We start from the raw sequence: 16,976 nt of genomic DNA, 5'->3' as shown, positions 1-16,976 counted from the left end.
AAAGGTTTGGCCCCCAACACCTTACGCAGGCAGGTTGCGGCCCTCTCCTCGGTCCTTTCATGGGGTTCGCTTCCTTCCTTATCCCATCACCCTTTAGTCAGGAGGTTTTTGAAAGGGGCTTCCAACCTGCACCCTCTGGTGGTTCACAGGTATCCTTCCTGGGACCTTCATATGGTCCTTAATGCCCTTACAAAGCCCCCCTTTGAACTCCTTAGAACAGTGTCTCTCCGTTTCCTGACTCTGAAGGTAGTGTTCCTTGTTGCCATCACTTCTGCCAGGAGGGTTTCCGAGCTTGCTGCTCTTTCCATCAGACAGGACCTTTGTTCCTTTCACGATAGGGTTGTTCTTCATCTGGACACCTCATTTATTCCAAGGGTTAACACCTGTTTCACAGGTCCCAGGACATTATGTTGCCTGGCTTCTGCCCCCTCCCGCACCATGACTTAGAGCGGCAGTGGCACACGCTAGATGTAAGAAGGGCTCTTAGAATATACATTAAGCGCACTTCCTCCTTCAGGAAGTCGGAAGCCATTTTTGTTTCCTTTTTCCCTTCTCACTTGGGGCACAAGGCCTCTTCTCCTACTATTAGCAGGTGGGTCAGGTCTTGCATGGAGCAGGCCTACAAAGCTGCGGCTCTTCTGGTTCCCCGAGGTCTGACGGCACACTCTACCAGAAGCACGGCCACTTCTGCTGCCTGGGCGACCCAAGCATCCTTGGAGGAGATTTGTCGTGAGGCCACATGGACATCTCCGTCTCCTTTCATCAGACACTACTGTCTGGATGCCTTTGCCTCGGCGACTGCAGCCTTCGGCAGACGGGTGCTTCAACAAGTGGTTCCAAAGTTGGTGTGATGAGCCGGACAAGAACCCGCCCGTGGACATGCAAGCTTTGGTATGTCCCATCCTGGGCTCTCGATGCAGCATGGAGAATGGGCATTGGTAGAAGTTACCGTGAACGCCCTTTCTATCTATGCTGCAAGAGAGCCCAGCCCCTCCCTTGATTCGTCCGGAGAGGGTAAGACATATTTCTGTATTCATTTGTGCTTTCAGAGACACCTTTCAGTCTGTCAAGTATCTTCGCCAAAGCTGGGGTCTCTCCCAGGGGCTGGCTTTTATATCTTAGTACAGACTCAGCTAAATGATGTCATAGGAAGGAGTCAACCCATCCTGGGCTCTCTTGCAGCATAGATAGAAAGGGCGTTCATGGTAGTTTCTACCAACGCCCATTTCTGGACTGTTAAAAACGTGTATGACATGGACTGTTTATTGGACTGTGCTATTTCTTCAAGTAAACATTAATACAACTTGTTCAATTCTGTGTGGCTGTATATTTCTTCATAACTATTCTCATAAACCATTTTCCGTGTGCATATCCTTTTTACACAAGGGTTACTCTGCACATATCCTAACAACCTCCATCTTAAAACATTCATAATTGCAACACAGAATTAATCTAGCCATCTTCTATAATCCTGTTAAGTACTGGTAACTATAAAGCATGTGGCTAATCTAGCCTCCTGCTTCTTTTTGTCCAGCTCTCTGTTTTTGACAGCTGTTCAAATATAGCAAGTCCTGTGGAACTTCTTCTTCTTCCACCTCCATCCCATGTAATTACACTGGCACAGATATGGCTTCAGCCTCCACATCATCCTCAGATATGTCCTTCCTTTCCAACATTTTTCCAAACAGTCCACATCCCTCCTTTTTCAGTTTCTGCACAAGCTACTTGAAAGCTCTCTGTTGGGTTTCAAATTTTCTTTCTTATTTCCTTCACTTCTGCTCAGACTTCTCCAAAGAATTACTCCTGACTCATACTCTCTCACTGGCCTCTAGATGATACACCTACAAGTACCCAAATGCTAGTACTATGCCACTCTTCCCCAAAACTATGACAACTCTTGTTCCTCTACTATTTCTCTTTGTGAGCCCTAGTTCTGAAAACAGTAAATCTTCTATGTACCTTAGGGTGCTTCAGGCTGTTTTAGTTTCACAAACCATCTTCTCTCTTGCATCAACTCCATCACACCCAGCTGCCTCTCTGCTCAGCTTTTATAGTTATTGGTTGCTGGGCTGGCTAGGGAAAGGTCTTAATGGATACTTCAAGAACATCTCAGACTACTACAACCACTTGGAATCAGCATAGCACAAAAGTCAACTAAAGCCCTTTAAAACATCCTAAGTAAACCAAAAGACCCAGCAGCCCTAGAATAAAAACCAGGAGTCATCTACAACATACAGTGTAATGAGTGCAACAACCACTGTGAAGGACAAACAGGCAGAAGACTAGCAGAACGCATCCATGAACACCAACTAGCAGTCAGAAGACATGATAAAAACTCTTTAATTTCACAACATATGGACAGACTTAAACCATAGTTTCAACTGGGAAACAGTGACCACCCTAGACCAAGCCAAGTCCAAAAATGCTATGAAATTTCTGTGTGCTCTGACAAATTAGCCACCAATAAACTCACAGACATAAACAATATCTATGCAAAAGAGACAATCAACAAGCCAAAAAGAGGACAAAAAGACCAAAACACCTCCCCCACCAGCAACCAGATGACCCAAGATTAACATCAGACCAACAATCAAATAAACCAGGGGTCTTCAAACTTGACAGCTTTAAGACTTCTGGACTTCAACTCCCAGAATTCCTCCTCCAGTCATGTTAGCTCAGGAATTCTGGGAGTTGAAGTCCACAAGTCTTAAACTTGAAAAGTTTAAAAATCCTTTAAGTATAAACAGTACCCCAATCAAGGAACTGCCAAACCAACCAACAGTAAACAGCCCAATCGAAGAACTTCTGCCAACACTGACAAGAAAAGCCATTGGAATTTAAACTGAGAGCAAACCCCACTTCTTAACTAGCACTGATGATGTTACCTAATTTTAGGTAATGAAACATCTGCAAGAAAACAAGCAAGCTCAGATCTTAATGGGACAGGGCACCAGGAGATGCTGGCCACTTTGCAGACAGCCTGTCCTCTCACAAGATGTTATCATTGCACATGTAGCATCTCCTGTATGCTTTGCATTGGACCTTCCCATTTACAAGCCTTCACTCCCGCCCCCACAATCACCACCATTAGTGGTGTATTAACCATTAAACAGACTAAGCATGTGCTTAGGGAATCAGGCCCAAAGGTGGCACCACAAAGTTGAGAACATGGCTTTGTTTATACAGTATGTACAAAGGACGGGGGCACCAAGATTTGTCAGTGCTTAGGGCACCAGTGAGCCTTAATCTGCCACTGACCACCACCAAATGCCTTAGCAAGCTTCTGGTAACTGGTCTGTTTTGATTCAGTAACTCCTCCCTGTCACATATCCATGTTCTGTATTAACAACTGGCCCTTTAACAAGGGGATAATTAGCCCGTTGTTGGTGCCATTTATATGTTATAGTGTGACAGGGTTTAATTTCGAACTGGAGGTCTATCTCTGAGCAAAGGTGGCAATAGACACAGAACAATAGAAGAGGGCTTATGCTTTCGACTTCATACAATTATTTACAGCAGGATGGGTATAATTCACAGTTCTGATGTTGAGCCTTCCTACTAAGTCTGCCTATCAGCGACCATCCCCCTTTATCTCCCCTGCTTCCTCCTGTTTCTCTCCATCTTCCTCTGGACTTTACTAGAGAGAAACAAAAAGGAATTGGCTGGGATTACTGGAGTGTTCTTACTATCGCTTAGTATCCACCTCAGTTTAATACCTTCCATTTCTCTATAGGGGGAAGAATTTCTCTCAGGGTCTTCTGTCCAGCTTTCCTCCAAAACCAGAGCTTCCCTACCAGCAGCTGCTTCTCTCTGTTTCTTCCAATCTTAGGTGAAGCTACCGCAGTGCAACCAGCAGACTCCTCCTACCCCTCCAGGGTCTTGGGCACTGGCTATTTGCTTCCTGACATTTAGGAAAGCAACCCCTGGATTGTTCTCCTCTCCTCAAACAAGAACCAACACTTAATCCTTCAATTCAGTTCTCTCCAACTGATTTACTCTCCAACTTGTCTCCGTCCTTTTCTCTCCAGCATCTCTGGTTGCTTCAGCTATAAACTTTACTCTTTTTTCTTTCTTTCTCTCCATTCCTTCTCTCGCTGTCTCCAATTTTTGGTTAAACTGGCAGCATGTCCCATAACAATTGAGGAGGTCCTACTGGTAGCAGCCAGATCAGCTCTCAGCTTCATGACAGCAGAGTTGTCAAAGCTAAACGTTCTTTTTTCTCTTTTTCCTCACTCCAATGTCTGGCTCAGATCTGCAAAGTAGTGGCTTTGGCAGGCCCCAGAGGCAGGGGTATGCTACAAAAAAATTAGCAACCAGTACTCTGCCCTGTTGCTGGGTGGGCATGGCCATGGTGGGTGTGGTCTAGTTGGCCTCTTGCACCATGGCAAGGGGGGGGGGAGCGTTTTCGTCCTCCCCAGGCTCTAGAGGCTTTTCTCGAGCCTCTGGGAGGGCAAAAATGGCCAGGCCCAGCACTTACCTGGGATCCAAAATGGGCCATGTGGGGACTCCTGGGAGGGGCATGGCGTGGTGGGGCGGGGCCAGCCAGTCATCAGAACTATCGGTTTGTCAAACCGGTTGTAAAATTAGCATCCGGTTTGCCCGAACCGGTGCAAACCAGCAGCAACCCACCTCTGCCCAAAATCCATATGCCACAATATGCAAACAAGGTTTACTTAGTTTTCCTTTACTTTTGCTTCTAATGTATTTTACTTCCTACTTCTTTTTCTATATTTTATATACAGTTCCTTATCCTTAAACAGAACAATATTCCTGGGTGTTGTCTGTGTGGAACAGAACATGAAATGAACTTACCTCTTTTTCTTGGCTGTAGAACTTTTTTGCCTAAATAAAGCATGGCAACTGATGCAATGATGCAATTCATAATGGCACCGACACGAGCTGGGTAAGCCAAAACAAACATGCCAAGAACATCAAAGAAGACAACATTTCCATGTCGATACTCCTGTGATTTGGTTGCTATATCTGACTTTGCTAAGTATTTTAGCACAGCTAAGATATTGTCACCTTGGGGAGAAAAATAATATATATTAAGGATTTGTCTTTTATCAGCACACCATTTCGTTAATATTATATCATGAAACAATTGGAATCTGATTTTTTTAAATTCTCAAAACAAATAAAAATTGAAAGGGAAACAGTAAATGGGCTGGACAAAATTCAATATACTGCAGGCCTGAGTTTTTAAAATTAATTACAAAACAATATAAATAGAGAAATAATTCAGTATACTGCAGGGCCAATAATGATAAAGAAGCAAGTAAGATGTAATCAGGGAAATATTCAAGGAATAGTATATAAAAGTAAGCTATGATATCTAAATTGTTTTTAGTAATTAAAATCAATTAACTCTGCCCAAACTCCTTAATATAGGAGAAGCAAAATTAATTTACCTAATTACATTCATCCATAAACTTTTTATTTTCAAAGTGTTATCTTTAGGATACTGAGATTTTGGGCCTATTAATTTCAATTTTCATTAAGGGGAACAATAATTTAATCTTATCTTGCCATTGAAAGTCATGAAAAACTGCACACACTAACCTGCTCTCTGAATAGAATCTGTCAAAATTCGATCCACCGTGTCATATTTTGTATGATAGATGTAACCATTTTCAATGAAAGCCAGATCTATTCCTGTCAGCAAAATTAAATCAAATCATGTTATTTAATATAACCCTGTAATATAACTTTACAAAGTATTCCTAACTACACTGCTCAAAAAAATAAAGCGAACACTTAAATAACACAATGTAACTCCAAGTCAATCACACTTCTGTGAAATCAAACTGTCCACTTAGGTAGCAACTGACAATCAATTTCACATGCTGTTGTGCAAATGGAATAGACAACAGGTGGAAAGCATAGGCAGTTAGCAAGACATCCTCAATAAAGGAGTGGTTCTGCAGGTGGTGACCACAGACCACTTCTCAGTCCCTATGCTTTCTGGCTGATGGTTTGGTCACTTTTGAATGCTGGAGGTGCTTTCACTCTAGTGGTAGCATGAGACGGACGTGGTCCATGCTGAAGAGCACTGTTCACACTGCCGGCTGCCAACAGCTTGGTTGTACCAAGCCAGGACGGAGACGCATCGAACGAGATACATGGCTCTGGACACCGGAAGTACAAGATGCCGTGCACCTGAAGAAACGGCTCTACAAGGCCTTTCTTCAGGACAAGACCAGCGAAAGCTCTGCGAGTACAAGGCGGCCAAAAAGGCAGCCAAGAAAGCAGTAGCGACAGCCAGAAGCTCCCACTACGGCGACATCTACAAGAAGCTGAACACGCGAGAAGGCGAGAATGAGATCTACCGCCTAGCCAAAAGCAGACACAGGAAGACCCTGGACATTGACCAGTTTCATGGGATCAACGACGAAGGGGAAATTTGATCGTCAACCCCAGAGGCGCTGCCGAGAGGTGGCGGCAATACTTCGAGAAGATCTCCACCGAGGAGTTCCCACACCCACGAACCCCGCGAGGTGACCCCGTCGAAGGCCCAGTCTCAGGCATTCACGCCAGCGAGGTCACCGGCGCCATCAAGGCCATGAAAAACAGTAAGGCAACAGGACCAGGCGACATCCCTGCCGACTTCTGGAAAAAGGCACTACCGGGCTCGGCATTGTGGCTGTGCGAGCTGTTCAACAACATCGTCTCCACGGGAATAGTGCCACACGACTGGTACCGCAGCACCACTGTTCCGATCTGGAAGGGAAAGGGCAGCCCAGCGGACTGCTCCAACTACAGACCGGTCAGGTTACTGTCACACACTATGAAGATCTTGACGCGTCCTCGATAAGCGCATTCGGGACATCGTCGACATCAGCGTCAACCAGGCGGATTCATCAAGAACTGCGGCACCACCGATGCCATCTTCGGTGTGCGGATGCTGATGGAGGCTCACAGAGAGAAAGAAAATCCCGCTCCACACCGCCTTCTTGGACTTGGAAAAGGCCTTCGACCGAGTCCCGCATGATCTCATCTGGTGCGCACTGCGAGATCACGGCGTGCCCGAGCTACTGTACAATGGGTCCAACTCCTATACAGATGTCACAAAAGCCGTGTAAAAGCGGCAGCTGGGACATCAGAGGAGTTCAATATCACCGTCGGCGTACACCAGGGCTCTGCTCTCTCACCACTGCTGTTCATTCTGGTGATGGACACAATTATACCACGACCTGCACACGCCCGCCCCATGGAGCTGCTCTACGCCGATGATGTGTTCCTGGCCAACCTGCGCAAGGCTGAACTTGAGCACCTAGTCCAACAGTGGCACGACCGCCTCGAGCAGTTTGGGCTCGGTTGAACCTAAAGAAGTCCGAATACCTGACCACTGACAACGAAGCGACAGGTTCCATCCACGTGAACGGGCAGGAGCTACCGCGCGCCTCCACCTTCAAGTACCTGGGAACTACTCTTGGGAAGAAGGCCTACTACAAACTGAGGTGGCAGCCAGGATCAACGCAGCGTGGGGCAAATGGAAGTCCGTCACGGGCGTCCTCTGTGACAAGAAGATGCCGATGCGCCTGAAGGCGAAAATCTATAACTCTGTGGTGCGCCCGTGGCCATATACGGCGCAGAGTGCTGGCCGACGACCAAAGAAGTTGAAAGCAGACTCCAGACAATGGAGATGCGAATGCTCCGATGGTCGGTAGGCCTCACCCTACTCGATCGCGTCAGGAATGAAGAAGTGCGCCCAGACGGTTCAACGTCGTGCCCATCCCCACGGTCATGAGGCAGTCCCGGCTACGATGGTTCGGCCATGTGAGTCGCGCCAAGGAAGAATCCATCATCAAATCTGTGATGAAGGTGATTGTCGGAGGAGCGAGACCGTGTGGTAGACCTAAGCAACGCTGGATGGACACGATCAAGGCCGATCTAGAGATCGCGAGGCAGACCCGACATACGTGGCAGACAGAGAGGCGTGGAAGCAGTACTCAAGGACATTAGCGGACCTCGCCAGAGCGCGAGACAAACGCTGAAGAAAAAGAAGAAGAAGAAGAAGAAGGTAGCATGAGACGGAGTCTATAACCCACACAAGTGGCTCAGGTAGTGCAGCTCATCCAGGATGGCACATCAATGCAAGCTGTGGCAAGAAGGTTTGCTGTGTCTGTCAGCATAGTGTCCAGAGCATGGAGGTGCTACCAGGAGACAGGCCAGTACATCAGGAGACGTGGAGGAGGCCGTAGGAGGGCAACAACCCAGAATCAGGACCGCTACCTCTGCCTTTGTGCAAGGAGGGACAGGAGGAGCACTGCCAGAGCCCTGCAAAATGACCTCCAGCAGGCCACAAATGTGCATGTGGCTGCTCAAACAGTCAGAAACAGACTCCATGAGGGTGGTATGAGGGCCCGACATCCACAGGTGGGGGTTGTGCTTACAGCCCAACATCGTGCAGGACGTTTGACATTTGCCAGAGAACACCAAGATTGGCACATTCGCCACTGGCGCCCTGTGCTCTTCACAGATGAAAGCAGGTTCACACTGAGCACATGTGACAAAAGTGACAGGTCTGGAGACGCCGTGGAGAACATTCTGCTGCCTGCAACATCCTCCAGCATGACCGGTTTGGCAGTGGGTTAGTAATGGTGTGGGGTGGCATTTCTTTAGGGGGCCGCACAGCCTTCCATGTGCTCGCCAGAGGTAGCCTGACTGCCATTAGGTACCGAGATGAGATCCTCAGAACCCTCGTGAGACCATATGCTGGTGCGGTTGGCCCTGGGTTCCTCCTAATGCACGACAATGCTAGACCTCATGTGGCTGGAGTGTGTCAGCAGTTCCTGCAAGATGAAGGCACTGATGCTATGGACTGGCCTGCCCATTCCCCAGACCTGAATCCAATTGAGCACATCTGGGACATCATGTCTCGCTCCATCTACCAATGCCACGTTGCACCACAGACTGTCCAGGAGTTGGGGGATGCTTTAGTCCAGGTGTGGGAGGAGATCCCTCAGGAGACCATCCACCACCTCATCAGGAGCATGCCCAGGCATTGTAGGGAGATCATACAGGCACGTGGAGGCCACACACACTACTGAGCCTCATTTTGACTTGTTTTAAGGACATTACATCAAAGTTGGATCAGCCTGTAGTGTTTTTTTCCACTTTAATTTTGAGTGTAACTCCAAATCCAGACCTCCATGGGTTGCTAAATTTGATTTCCATTGATAATTTTTGTGTGATTGTGTTGTCAGCACATTCAACTATGTAATGAACAAAGTATTTACCGTGTTTTTCCAACAATACGGCCTCCACCAATAGGAAGCCCCACCATGTTTTATTGGCATAAAATCAAATTAAGCCCCTCCCCCCAAATTAAGCCCCATATTAAACATGCAAAATGGGGGAAGCGGGGGGGCTTGCCGTTAGGAAGTACTTTTGTTGCATGCCCGGATATGGTGCTACCTGCGTTGGTGGGGCACTTCATATCGGGAGACCTCCCACTGTTGCTTTCCTTCTCCTTGCTGCCCTTCTCCCTTGCTGCCGCGGCGTTTGGCGCAGCCACGTGCGGCCAGTCAGAACTCCTCCCTGCAACCGGAGCCCTGAGGAGACACTTGGTTTCAGGCGCTCCCGTCTTCCCTTTGCTTTCGAAGGTAAAGCGGGTATTTTACAAAGCCTCCCCTGCCGAGAGGGCAGCCCAACCACGTGGGGAGGCTAATTTCCCGGGGGCCTCTTCCGTTCCTCCCCGACCTCCCTACACTGCACGCCTCTGACGCGCCGGTCCCTTCAGCCCAGCGAGCTCTTCCACCTCAAAGAAAGGCCAGGCGGGCTGCTGCGGAGCAGCAGCAGCGGGTCTGAGCAGCTCGCAGTGGAAACAGCCACCACCCTTAGCCCGGCGCGGGAGAACGAGCGAGGTTAGCGCCCGCCAGCCCGTCCTTCCTGCCTTTGGAGGCACCTGCACCGGCGCTTCCGCGGCTCGGTTTCCCTGCCGGAGGGCTGCTTGCTGAGAGGTGAGGAAGCCACGGCTCGCCTGGGTGAGATTTGGGAGCGAGGGGCAGGGCGAGGCACACACACACCCGCAGCTCGCTTCCCAGCTCTGCCCAGCATTTACGGCTCTGGCGCGGCCCTGGCAGGATGAGCGGAGGGTCCGGCGGGAGGCGCTCGCTGCCCGCCACGGCTGCGCCAGAGCCGTAAATGCTGGGCAGAGCTGGGAAAGCAAGCCACGGGTGTGTGTGTGCCTCGTCCTGCCCTCGTTCCCAAATCTCACCCAGGCGAGCCGTGGCTTCCTCACCTCTCAGCAAGCAGAAGGAACCGGCTGCAGCCCTCTCCTCCGCAGCGCAGACGTTGACCTTGCGGGGAGAGAGAGGGAGAGATCCTCTCGGGCGAGCGCCTTCCCCACAGCCCTCCGCACGAAAGGAGGACCTGCCGGTAGGGGAAACCGAGCCGCGGAGGCGCTCGGTGCAGGTGCCTCAAAGGCAGGAAAGATGGGCTGGCGGGCACCAACCTCGCTCGTTCTCCCAGCGTCGGGCTAAGGGTGGTGGCTGTTTCCGCTGCGGCGGCTCAGACCCGCTGCTGCTGCTCTGCAGCCGCCCGCCTGGCCTTTCTTTGAGGTGGAAGAGCTCGCTGGGCTGAAGGGACCGGCGCGTCAGAGGCGCGCAGTGTAGGGAGGTCGGGGGAGGAACGGAAGAGGCCCCGAAATTAGCCTCCCCACGTGGGTTGGGCTGCCCTCTCGGGCAGGGGAGGCTTTGTAAAATAATTCGCTTACCTTGAAAGCAAAGGGAAGACGGGAGCGCCTGAAACCAAGTGTCTCCTCAGGGCTCCGGTTGCAGGGAGGAGCCCTGACTGGCACACGTGGCTGCGCTAAACGCCGCAGCGGCGTTGCTCTAACGCCGCGGCAGCCAGGGAGAAGGGGCAGCAGGGGAGAAGGGAAAGCAACGGTGGCCCGAACCCGAAGGTCTCCCGAATATCAAGCTGTCGCCGCCCGCCCACCCACCCGAGGATGCAAGGGGAAATTAAGTCACCCGAAAAGACGTCCTAGCCGTTTTTGGGGTCAAAAATAAGGCCCGGCCTTATTATGTGAGAAACACGGTAGTAAGAATATTTCATTCATTCAGATCTAGGATGTCTTATTTTTGTGTTCCCTTTATTTTTTTGAGCAGTGTAAATTAATTTATTGACAAGTAACGTTAAAATAACTATGAAGCGCCATGGTGCTGCTGTGATTAGAATGCAGTATTACAGGCTACTTCTGCTGACTGCCGGCTACCAGCAGTTGGCAGTTTGAATCTCAAGGTTGACTCAGCCTTCCATCCTTCTGAGGTCGATAAAATGAGGACCCAGACTGTTGGGGGCAATATGCTGACTCTGTAAACCACTTAGAGAGGGCTGTAAAGCACTGTGAATGTGCGCTGGCCCAGCCATAATGGGGAACAAGGGAGGTTCTCCTTGTCTAACTCAGTATTCTTAATAAAACCATTGTCTTTGTAATCTCACCTTCATTACCTTACTACTTCTTTGGCTCAGAAAATCTGCAATGTGCACATCCAACATTAGACATGAACATCATTGGACAGCTCTGTACCACAAACTTTTCTTTGCTCTTATTAGCTTGACAATCCTCCTACCTATTTTTCATTGTCCTTCCAAGTACAGCCCCAAAAGCTATCCTGCTAAGCCTATCTAACACACCTGGAACATTGCCAAAATCTCTGTAAATACGGAAATCTGTATCTGCAGGGATAACACCAGTCTGAAACACCTCTTGAGCCACGATAGAACCAAAAGGGTGCTTAGCAGCAGAGATGTATGCTTGTACCAGCCAAGGGTTTTCAGGTCCTGCAAGAATTAAGAAAACAACTGTGAAATAAAAATAAATTTTAATTTAGTGTTCTATATTTTAATTTGTGCTTTGCCATAAGCAAAACACATGGTTTTGATTCTAAATATTCTAAATAAAGCAAATTCACAGGAATTTTAAATTCCTCTTGTCCCATTCCGTTTCCCACATTTAACGTGACACACTTGAGAGTGACAAGGTGTCAGGGATATATTTCAGGGCCCCACTTTGTTAATTATTCTTTAACTCTGTGACCAACACCGTGACTAACACAGATTATTATACTCCCAACATAATAGTCCTATATGGAGATGATGTAGGTGTTATCTCCTGCTCACACATACAACTTAGAATGCCAATAAGCTCTGTAGTTCAGCACTGCAAATGGAATAGGACTGGTAGATAATTTCCAAAAAGTGAAAGTCATGGCATTTGCTAAAAGAGCCAAAGTCCAAAAATGAATGTAGAGTGGAATCCAACTGAACCCAATTAAATATATGAGTGATTTTCCATTCCACAAGAAACTGCAATATCCGATTAAAGTATCTTTTTACTAACAATGAATTAGTACCAGCTGTCTTAAAACTCCTCCAATACTTTGACACAAATGTTTTATGCCACTCAGCTGGCCGTTTACATAAGGAAGAATCTTCCTTATATAAATTTCTGTAGCAAGCAACCAAATACTTGCTACACCCAGTTGGTTCTTAACGCCTTTCTTAGGTTATAAACTGCCTAGAGCTGAGATCAGTGTATGGAGATTGATGTTAAACTCCAGCTCTTTTAGGTTTAATCCCATTAATATTGGCAGATCACTTTCCATCAAGCTGCAGGAATGTCATAGAACAAAAATGAATGCCATGTCAGTTCTGACAGACTGATATAGCCCTGGGATACCACCATGCCAAGCATATATTTGTGCAGAGACTAAACAGTACTGACTTCTGGATGAAAGTAAACATTTAGCCCAGAGAAGCAGGACCTGGGTCACAAAGGGCTTCTGGAAAGGAGTCAGCTCTCTCTCCTCATTTACATTTCACATTTTTCAACACACATTTACATTCACAAATACCAACTGTATTTAAACCAATTACCCAATACGCCAATGAAATTTCATAAATCTAATTATAAAAGCAATAGAAATCCACTTTTAATTCCCCTTTATTGCAATAATCTGTTTTAAAAGGCCACAATAAAAGCTTTGTGGTAGCAATGGAATAGTTATGTAATGAAGAATCATTTAAGACAGGCTTAAAAATCCAATAAAAAGTACATCTAATAGCAAGTAATGAAAGCAGAATAATTGTTTATCAGAAAAGAAAATTTTATCGTGATCTTCCTCAACTGAAAAGTTGCATCAAAACGTAGGCATTGTGATTTTGAAATGAAATTGTCACAAGACTTACATAATGGTATTAAAAATCTTACCAGTCTGAAACACAAGTTCTTTTCCTCCTACTCCAGCAGCCTCCAGATTAATAAATGCTTTCACTGATTTAGCCCATGGGTGTTGTGTAATGAAGCCATGACTAGCCTGGATTTAAACAGTAAAGACAATGGACAGAACATATATATTAAAAATGTTTGAAACACCTTCTGATTGCACAAAGGAGATTCTAGTTCTGGAAAAACCTTTTGCTGCTCTCTTGGCTTTCTTGTTTAATTAGTTCAAAGTTTATTATGCTACAGGCCAGCATCATAAAACTAATAGACATATATTAAATATGTTTAAACATTATATGATATGAAATGCAAAAAGAATACATAATACAACAATTCACTAATAAAGGTTAAACAGGCCAGTTTTTTCACAGTCCGAGAAGAGAATATGCACATTTGAAAGACTGAGTAATCTAAATGATTAATAGCAATAGCACTTAGACTTATATACCACTTTACAGTGATTACAGCCTTCTCTAAGCGGTTTTCAGAGTCAGCATCTTGCCCCCAACAACCAGGGTCCTTAATCTTGCCAGGCAATAACAATGACAGAAAACATAGCCATTTTATGTATTTCAAGGTGTTTTGATCTTCTTCCTCCACAAGAGCAGCTTGTTACAACAGTTTTCCTAACTCAAGGAAGGCAGGACTATTTTAAATAAGCACTGTCACCTCCCTGGGCATTGTAAAACAAGTTATTCTCTTCTTAATTGCAATACAGTGTTTTCATAAAACACATGCCCACACATGTGCACATAACCAAGAGCAAGAACTAAACTCAGTTTCACTGCCATGATGGGAAAGAAAAAAAAAATTCTTACTTTTATTCAAGTATCTGTCATAATCCTTCCATTTTGTACACCTTCATAGCAATTTTAGTTTCATATTAAAGAATAAACTCTGTACATTTGCTCATATTAAAGTATTAAGAATCTACTCAGTGCTGCTTTCTTACCTGTAAGATACTTTCCTCTGCCCCATTAAACAGGAATATAACAGATTGTTGCAAAGCTTCAGACGATTTTGAAAGTGTGTGCAGTATTTCAAGCATTATAGAACAGCTGACAGCATCATCACTAGCACCTTAAAATAATAAGATATATAACACACTAATTTCCTGAGGTGGAAACATAATTATAGAACATTTTAAAAGATCATAGTATAGAAGACGGTATTTCAGAAATGGATGACCTATCTTCAAAGTGCCTGGATTGATGGGAAACAGAACATTTCAGAAAATAATATGGCAATAGATCTACAGTTATGCACAATGGCTTGGACCTTTTATATACCTTTCTGTACATTAAATATAAGCCATTTAATATAAAAAAGAAAAAAAAGGTTTACTATTCATTACAAACAGGAACTGTATTGTATAACTACACACTACCAAATTTACCATTACAAACATTTAGATCCTTCAGGAAGAATAGTAGTAAAAAGAAGATAATCCATGACCTGAAAAGATTTACAGCATTAATTGCTGTGTTTTCCCCCCAGTTGGAATGTTCTATAGGAGAAATTGGGACAATGTTCAATAGATTTTGAATTGATTTGATTGTTGATTATACCCTATGACTATCATTAAGTGTTGTACGTTATGATTCTTGATTCTTAACGAATGTACCTTTTCTTTATGTATACTGAGAGTATTTACACCAAGACAAATTCCTTGTGTGTCCTATCACACTTGGCCAATAAAGTATTCTATTCTATTCTATTCTATTCTATTCTATTCTATTCTATTCTATTCTATTCTATTGCCAAGATAAATGTATAAATATTTGCAAAATCTAATCAAATGAATAAGTTATATTTGTTTTTAAGCAATATAAACTTAAGTAAACAAAATAATATATTGTTCATACAAACAGTATGCAATTTTAAATGAATATGCTGAGAATTAGTTCAACAGAAAAAGTTGAAACAGAAGAACAATTATTTTATATCTCAATCCAATTAGAATGATTTTGAAATAGTTACTGCATTCAATTACACTACATGTATGCTGTGACTGTCTTTGATGGCTAGAAACACAATGGATTAAAAAGAATTCAACAATTATTAAATTTACAAAACATTTTATTGTAATTAATTAATAAAGAATTACTTCTGGGCATTAAACAAATGAATTTTGAAGTGTAATTAAACTTCATTTTTAAACAGAGAAGAAACAATGTTCTGGGAAACACAATTTTTCCTGTAAAATACTCTGATTTATTTACCTGAAGTATTTGGTAAAGAGTCAAAGTGACAATTCAACATCACGGCATGTTTAGCTCCTTCTCTGGGTTCCAGTTTAACAGCAATGTTAGTAATATTGTCATAATAACTGGTGAATCCTCCAAGGAAATTAATACTGAAAGTGCCTGTTGGCCTCTGTGTATCTACAGAGATTTTATGGGCATGATTGCTTTTAATTTCAATAGCTTTAACTTGTTTCAAGAGGTAGTCAACAGTGAAAATTTCATTTTCTGGACTTCCAACAATTCTCGGACCAATTGCAGTAATATTTTCTAAATATTTCCTATGGGACATATAAAACATTAGAAAATTATTATAAAATATTTCATAATTCCCACCAATCACTCCATTAAAAAATTTAGGTCCTATTATTATACAAACAAAAAATTACCCACTTTTTACTAACAAGAACTCTCTACATTTATTGTGTATGGTAAGTTTTAAAAGACTCAATTCAAGGTTCAACAATTTATATCCCATTTAATCTATTTTGGAGTCCTACCAGTAGTATATATGGCACCAGTTGAAAATCACTGACTTAAAACACAGCAGTCTATAAATATGGATGACATGTACAGCTCTTATAAGTTCTGATTCAAGTATCAAATTGATTGGTATGTACTATGAAATAATTCTAATAACTTTTTCATGATGTGTAGGTCATGAGGTTTATGTGTAACATTCTATTACCTACAAGAAAAATTGCAGAAACTTCACTACTGCAACGTACCATTCATACACTTATATGTGACCTGCTGATTTCTGTGCTTCAGATTTATAAATAATAAAGTCATACCATTAAAAAACCTACATACTTTTGTATTACATTATCATAAAAGCCTACCACATTTCCTTCAATATGCACAGTATTACATACATGGAGTTACTGCATTAATGTATATAACACAAAATCAATCTGGAATATAACCCAGGTTCAAAATATTCTAAAGATAAGGAAACTGTAAAAGTGGGGAAGTTTTTTCTAGTGTTATTGGACTATTTACCTTGATAAATGAATCCGATACCCGGAACTTGTAGATGTTTTTAAATAAAAACCGAGATATCTGGCTCTTTTTGTACCAGTACAGATGTAGTCTGCAACCTATCTATCTACAGTGTAACGGGACTATGTATGCTTTGAATATTATTTGGAAGGGCTTCAGACTTCACATAAGCACAGAATCTCCCTAATTAAAGCAGCCTCAACTTTTTTTCCCACAGGAGAAGACAATGCTGGGAAAAGTGGAAGGAAGAAAGAGGGTGAGCAGGAGCAAGATGGATTGATGCGGTTACAATGGCAATGGAAACATCATTGGAAAATGAGAAGCACCAGGTTAGGAAGAAAATTTATCCATGTAGTCACTAAGAGTTGATAGCACCTTGATGGCACATAATCAGTCAACTTTTTTTCAGGATTACATAGAAATTTGAGAAAAATGACTACTTAACATTTGCTGCCAATATTTGACTTACTGTCTTTTTCCTATACTAGAAGGCTATA

The 16,976-nt window shown here is 44.2% G+C and overlaps 1 protein-coding gene across 1 annotated transcript in view; it reads right to left on the bottom strand.

Annotated features, from left to right (window-relative positions):
• The window catches only part of ERMP1 (endoplasmic reticulum metallopeptidase 1), a 39,669-nt gene that overhangs the window by 19,904 nt on the left and 2,789 nt on the right, over nucleotides 1-16,976 (bottom strand). Inside the window, exons 2-7 of the mRNA XM_026675953.2 lie at nucleotides 15,457-15,758; nucleotides 14,187-14,314; nucleotides 13,220-13,325; nucleotides 11,644-11,790; nucleotides 5,563-5,655; nucleotides 4,813-5,025 (exon numbers count right to left, since the gene is read on the bottom strand). Of these exons, the coding sequence (XP_026531738.1) occupies nucleotides 4,813-5,025; nucleotides 5,563-5,655; nucleotides 11,644-11,790; nucleotides 13,220-13,325; nucleotides 14,187-14,314; nucleotides 15,457-15,758 (989 nt within the window). The remainder of the gene's footprint in view (nucleotides 1-4,812; nucleotides 5,026-5,562; nucleotides 5,656-11,643; nucleotides 11,791-13,219; nucleotides 13,326-14,186; nucleotides 14,315-15,456; nucleotides 15,759-16,976) is intronic.

The sequence above is a fragment of the Notechis scutatus genome, chromosome 2, assembly GCF_049901735.1.
Source record: "Notechis scutatus isolate UNSWTSFEM ecotype Mainland chromosome 2, rNotScu1.2, whole genome shotgun sequence".
NCBI lineage: Eukaryota > Metazoa > Chordata > Lepidosauria > Squamata > Elapidae > Notechis > Notechis scutatus.
This window is presented reverse-complemented; position numbering and strand designations above follow the sequence as displayed.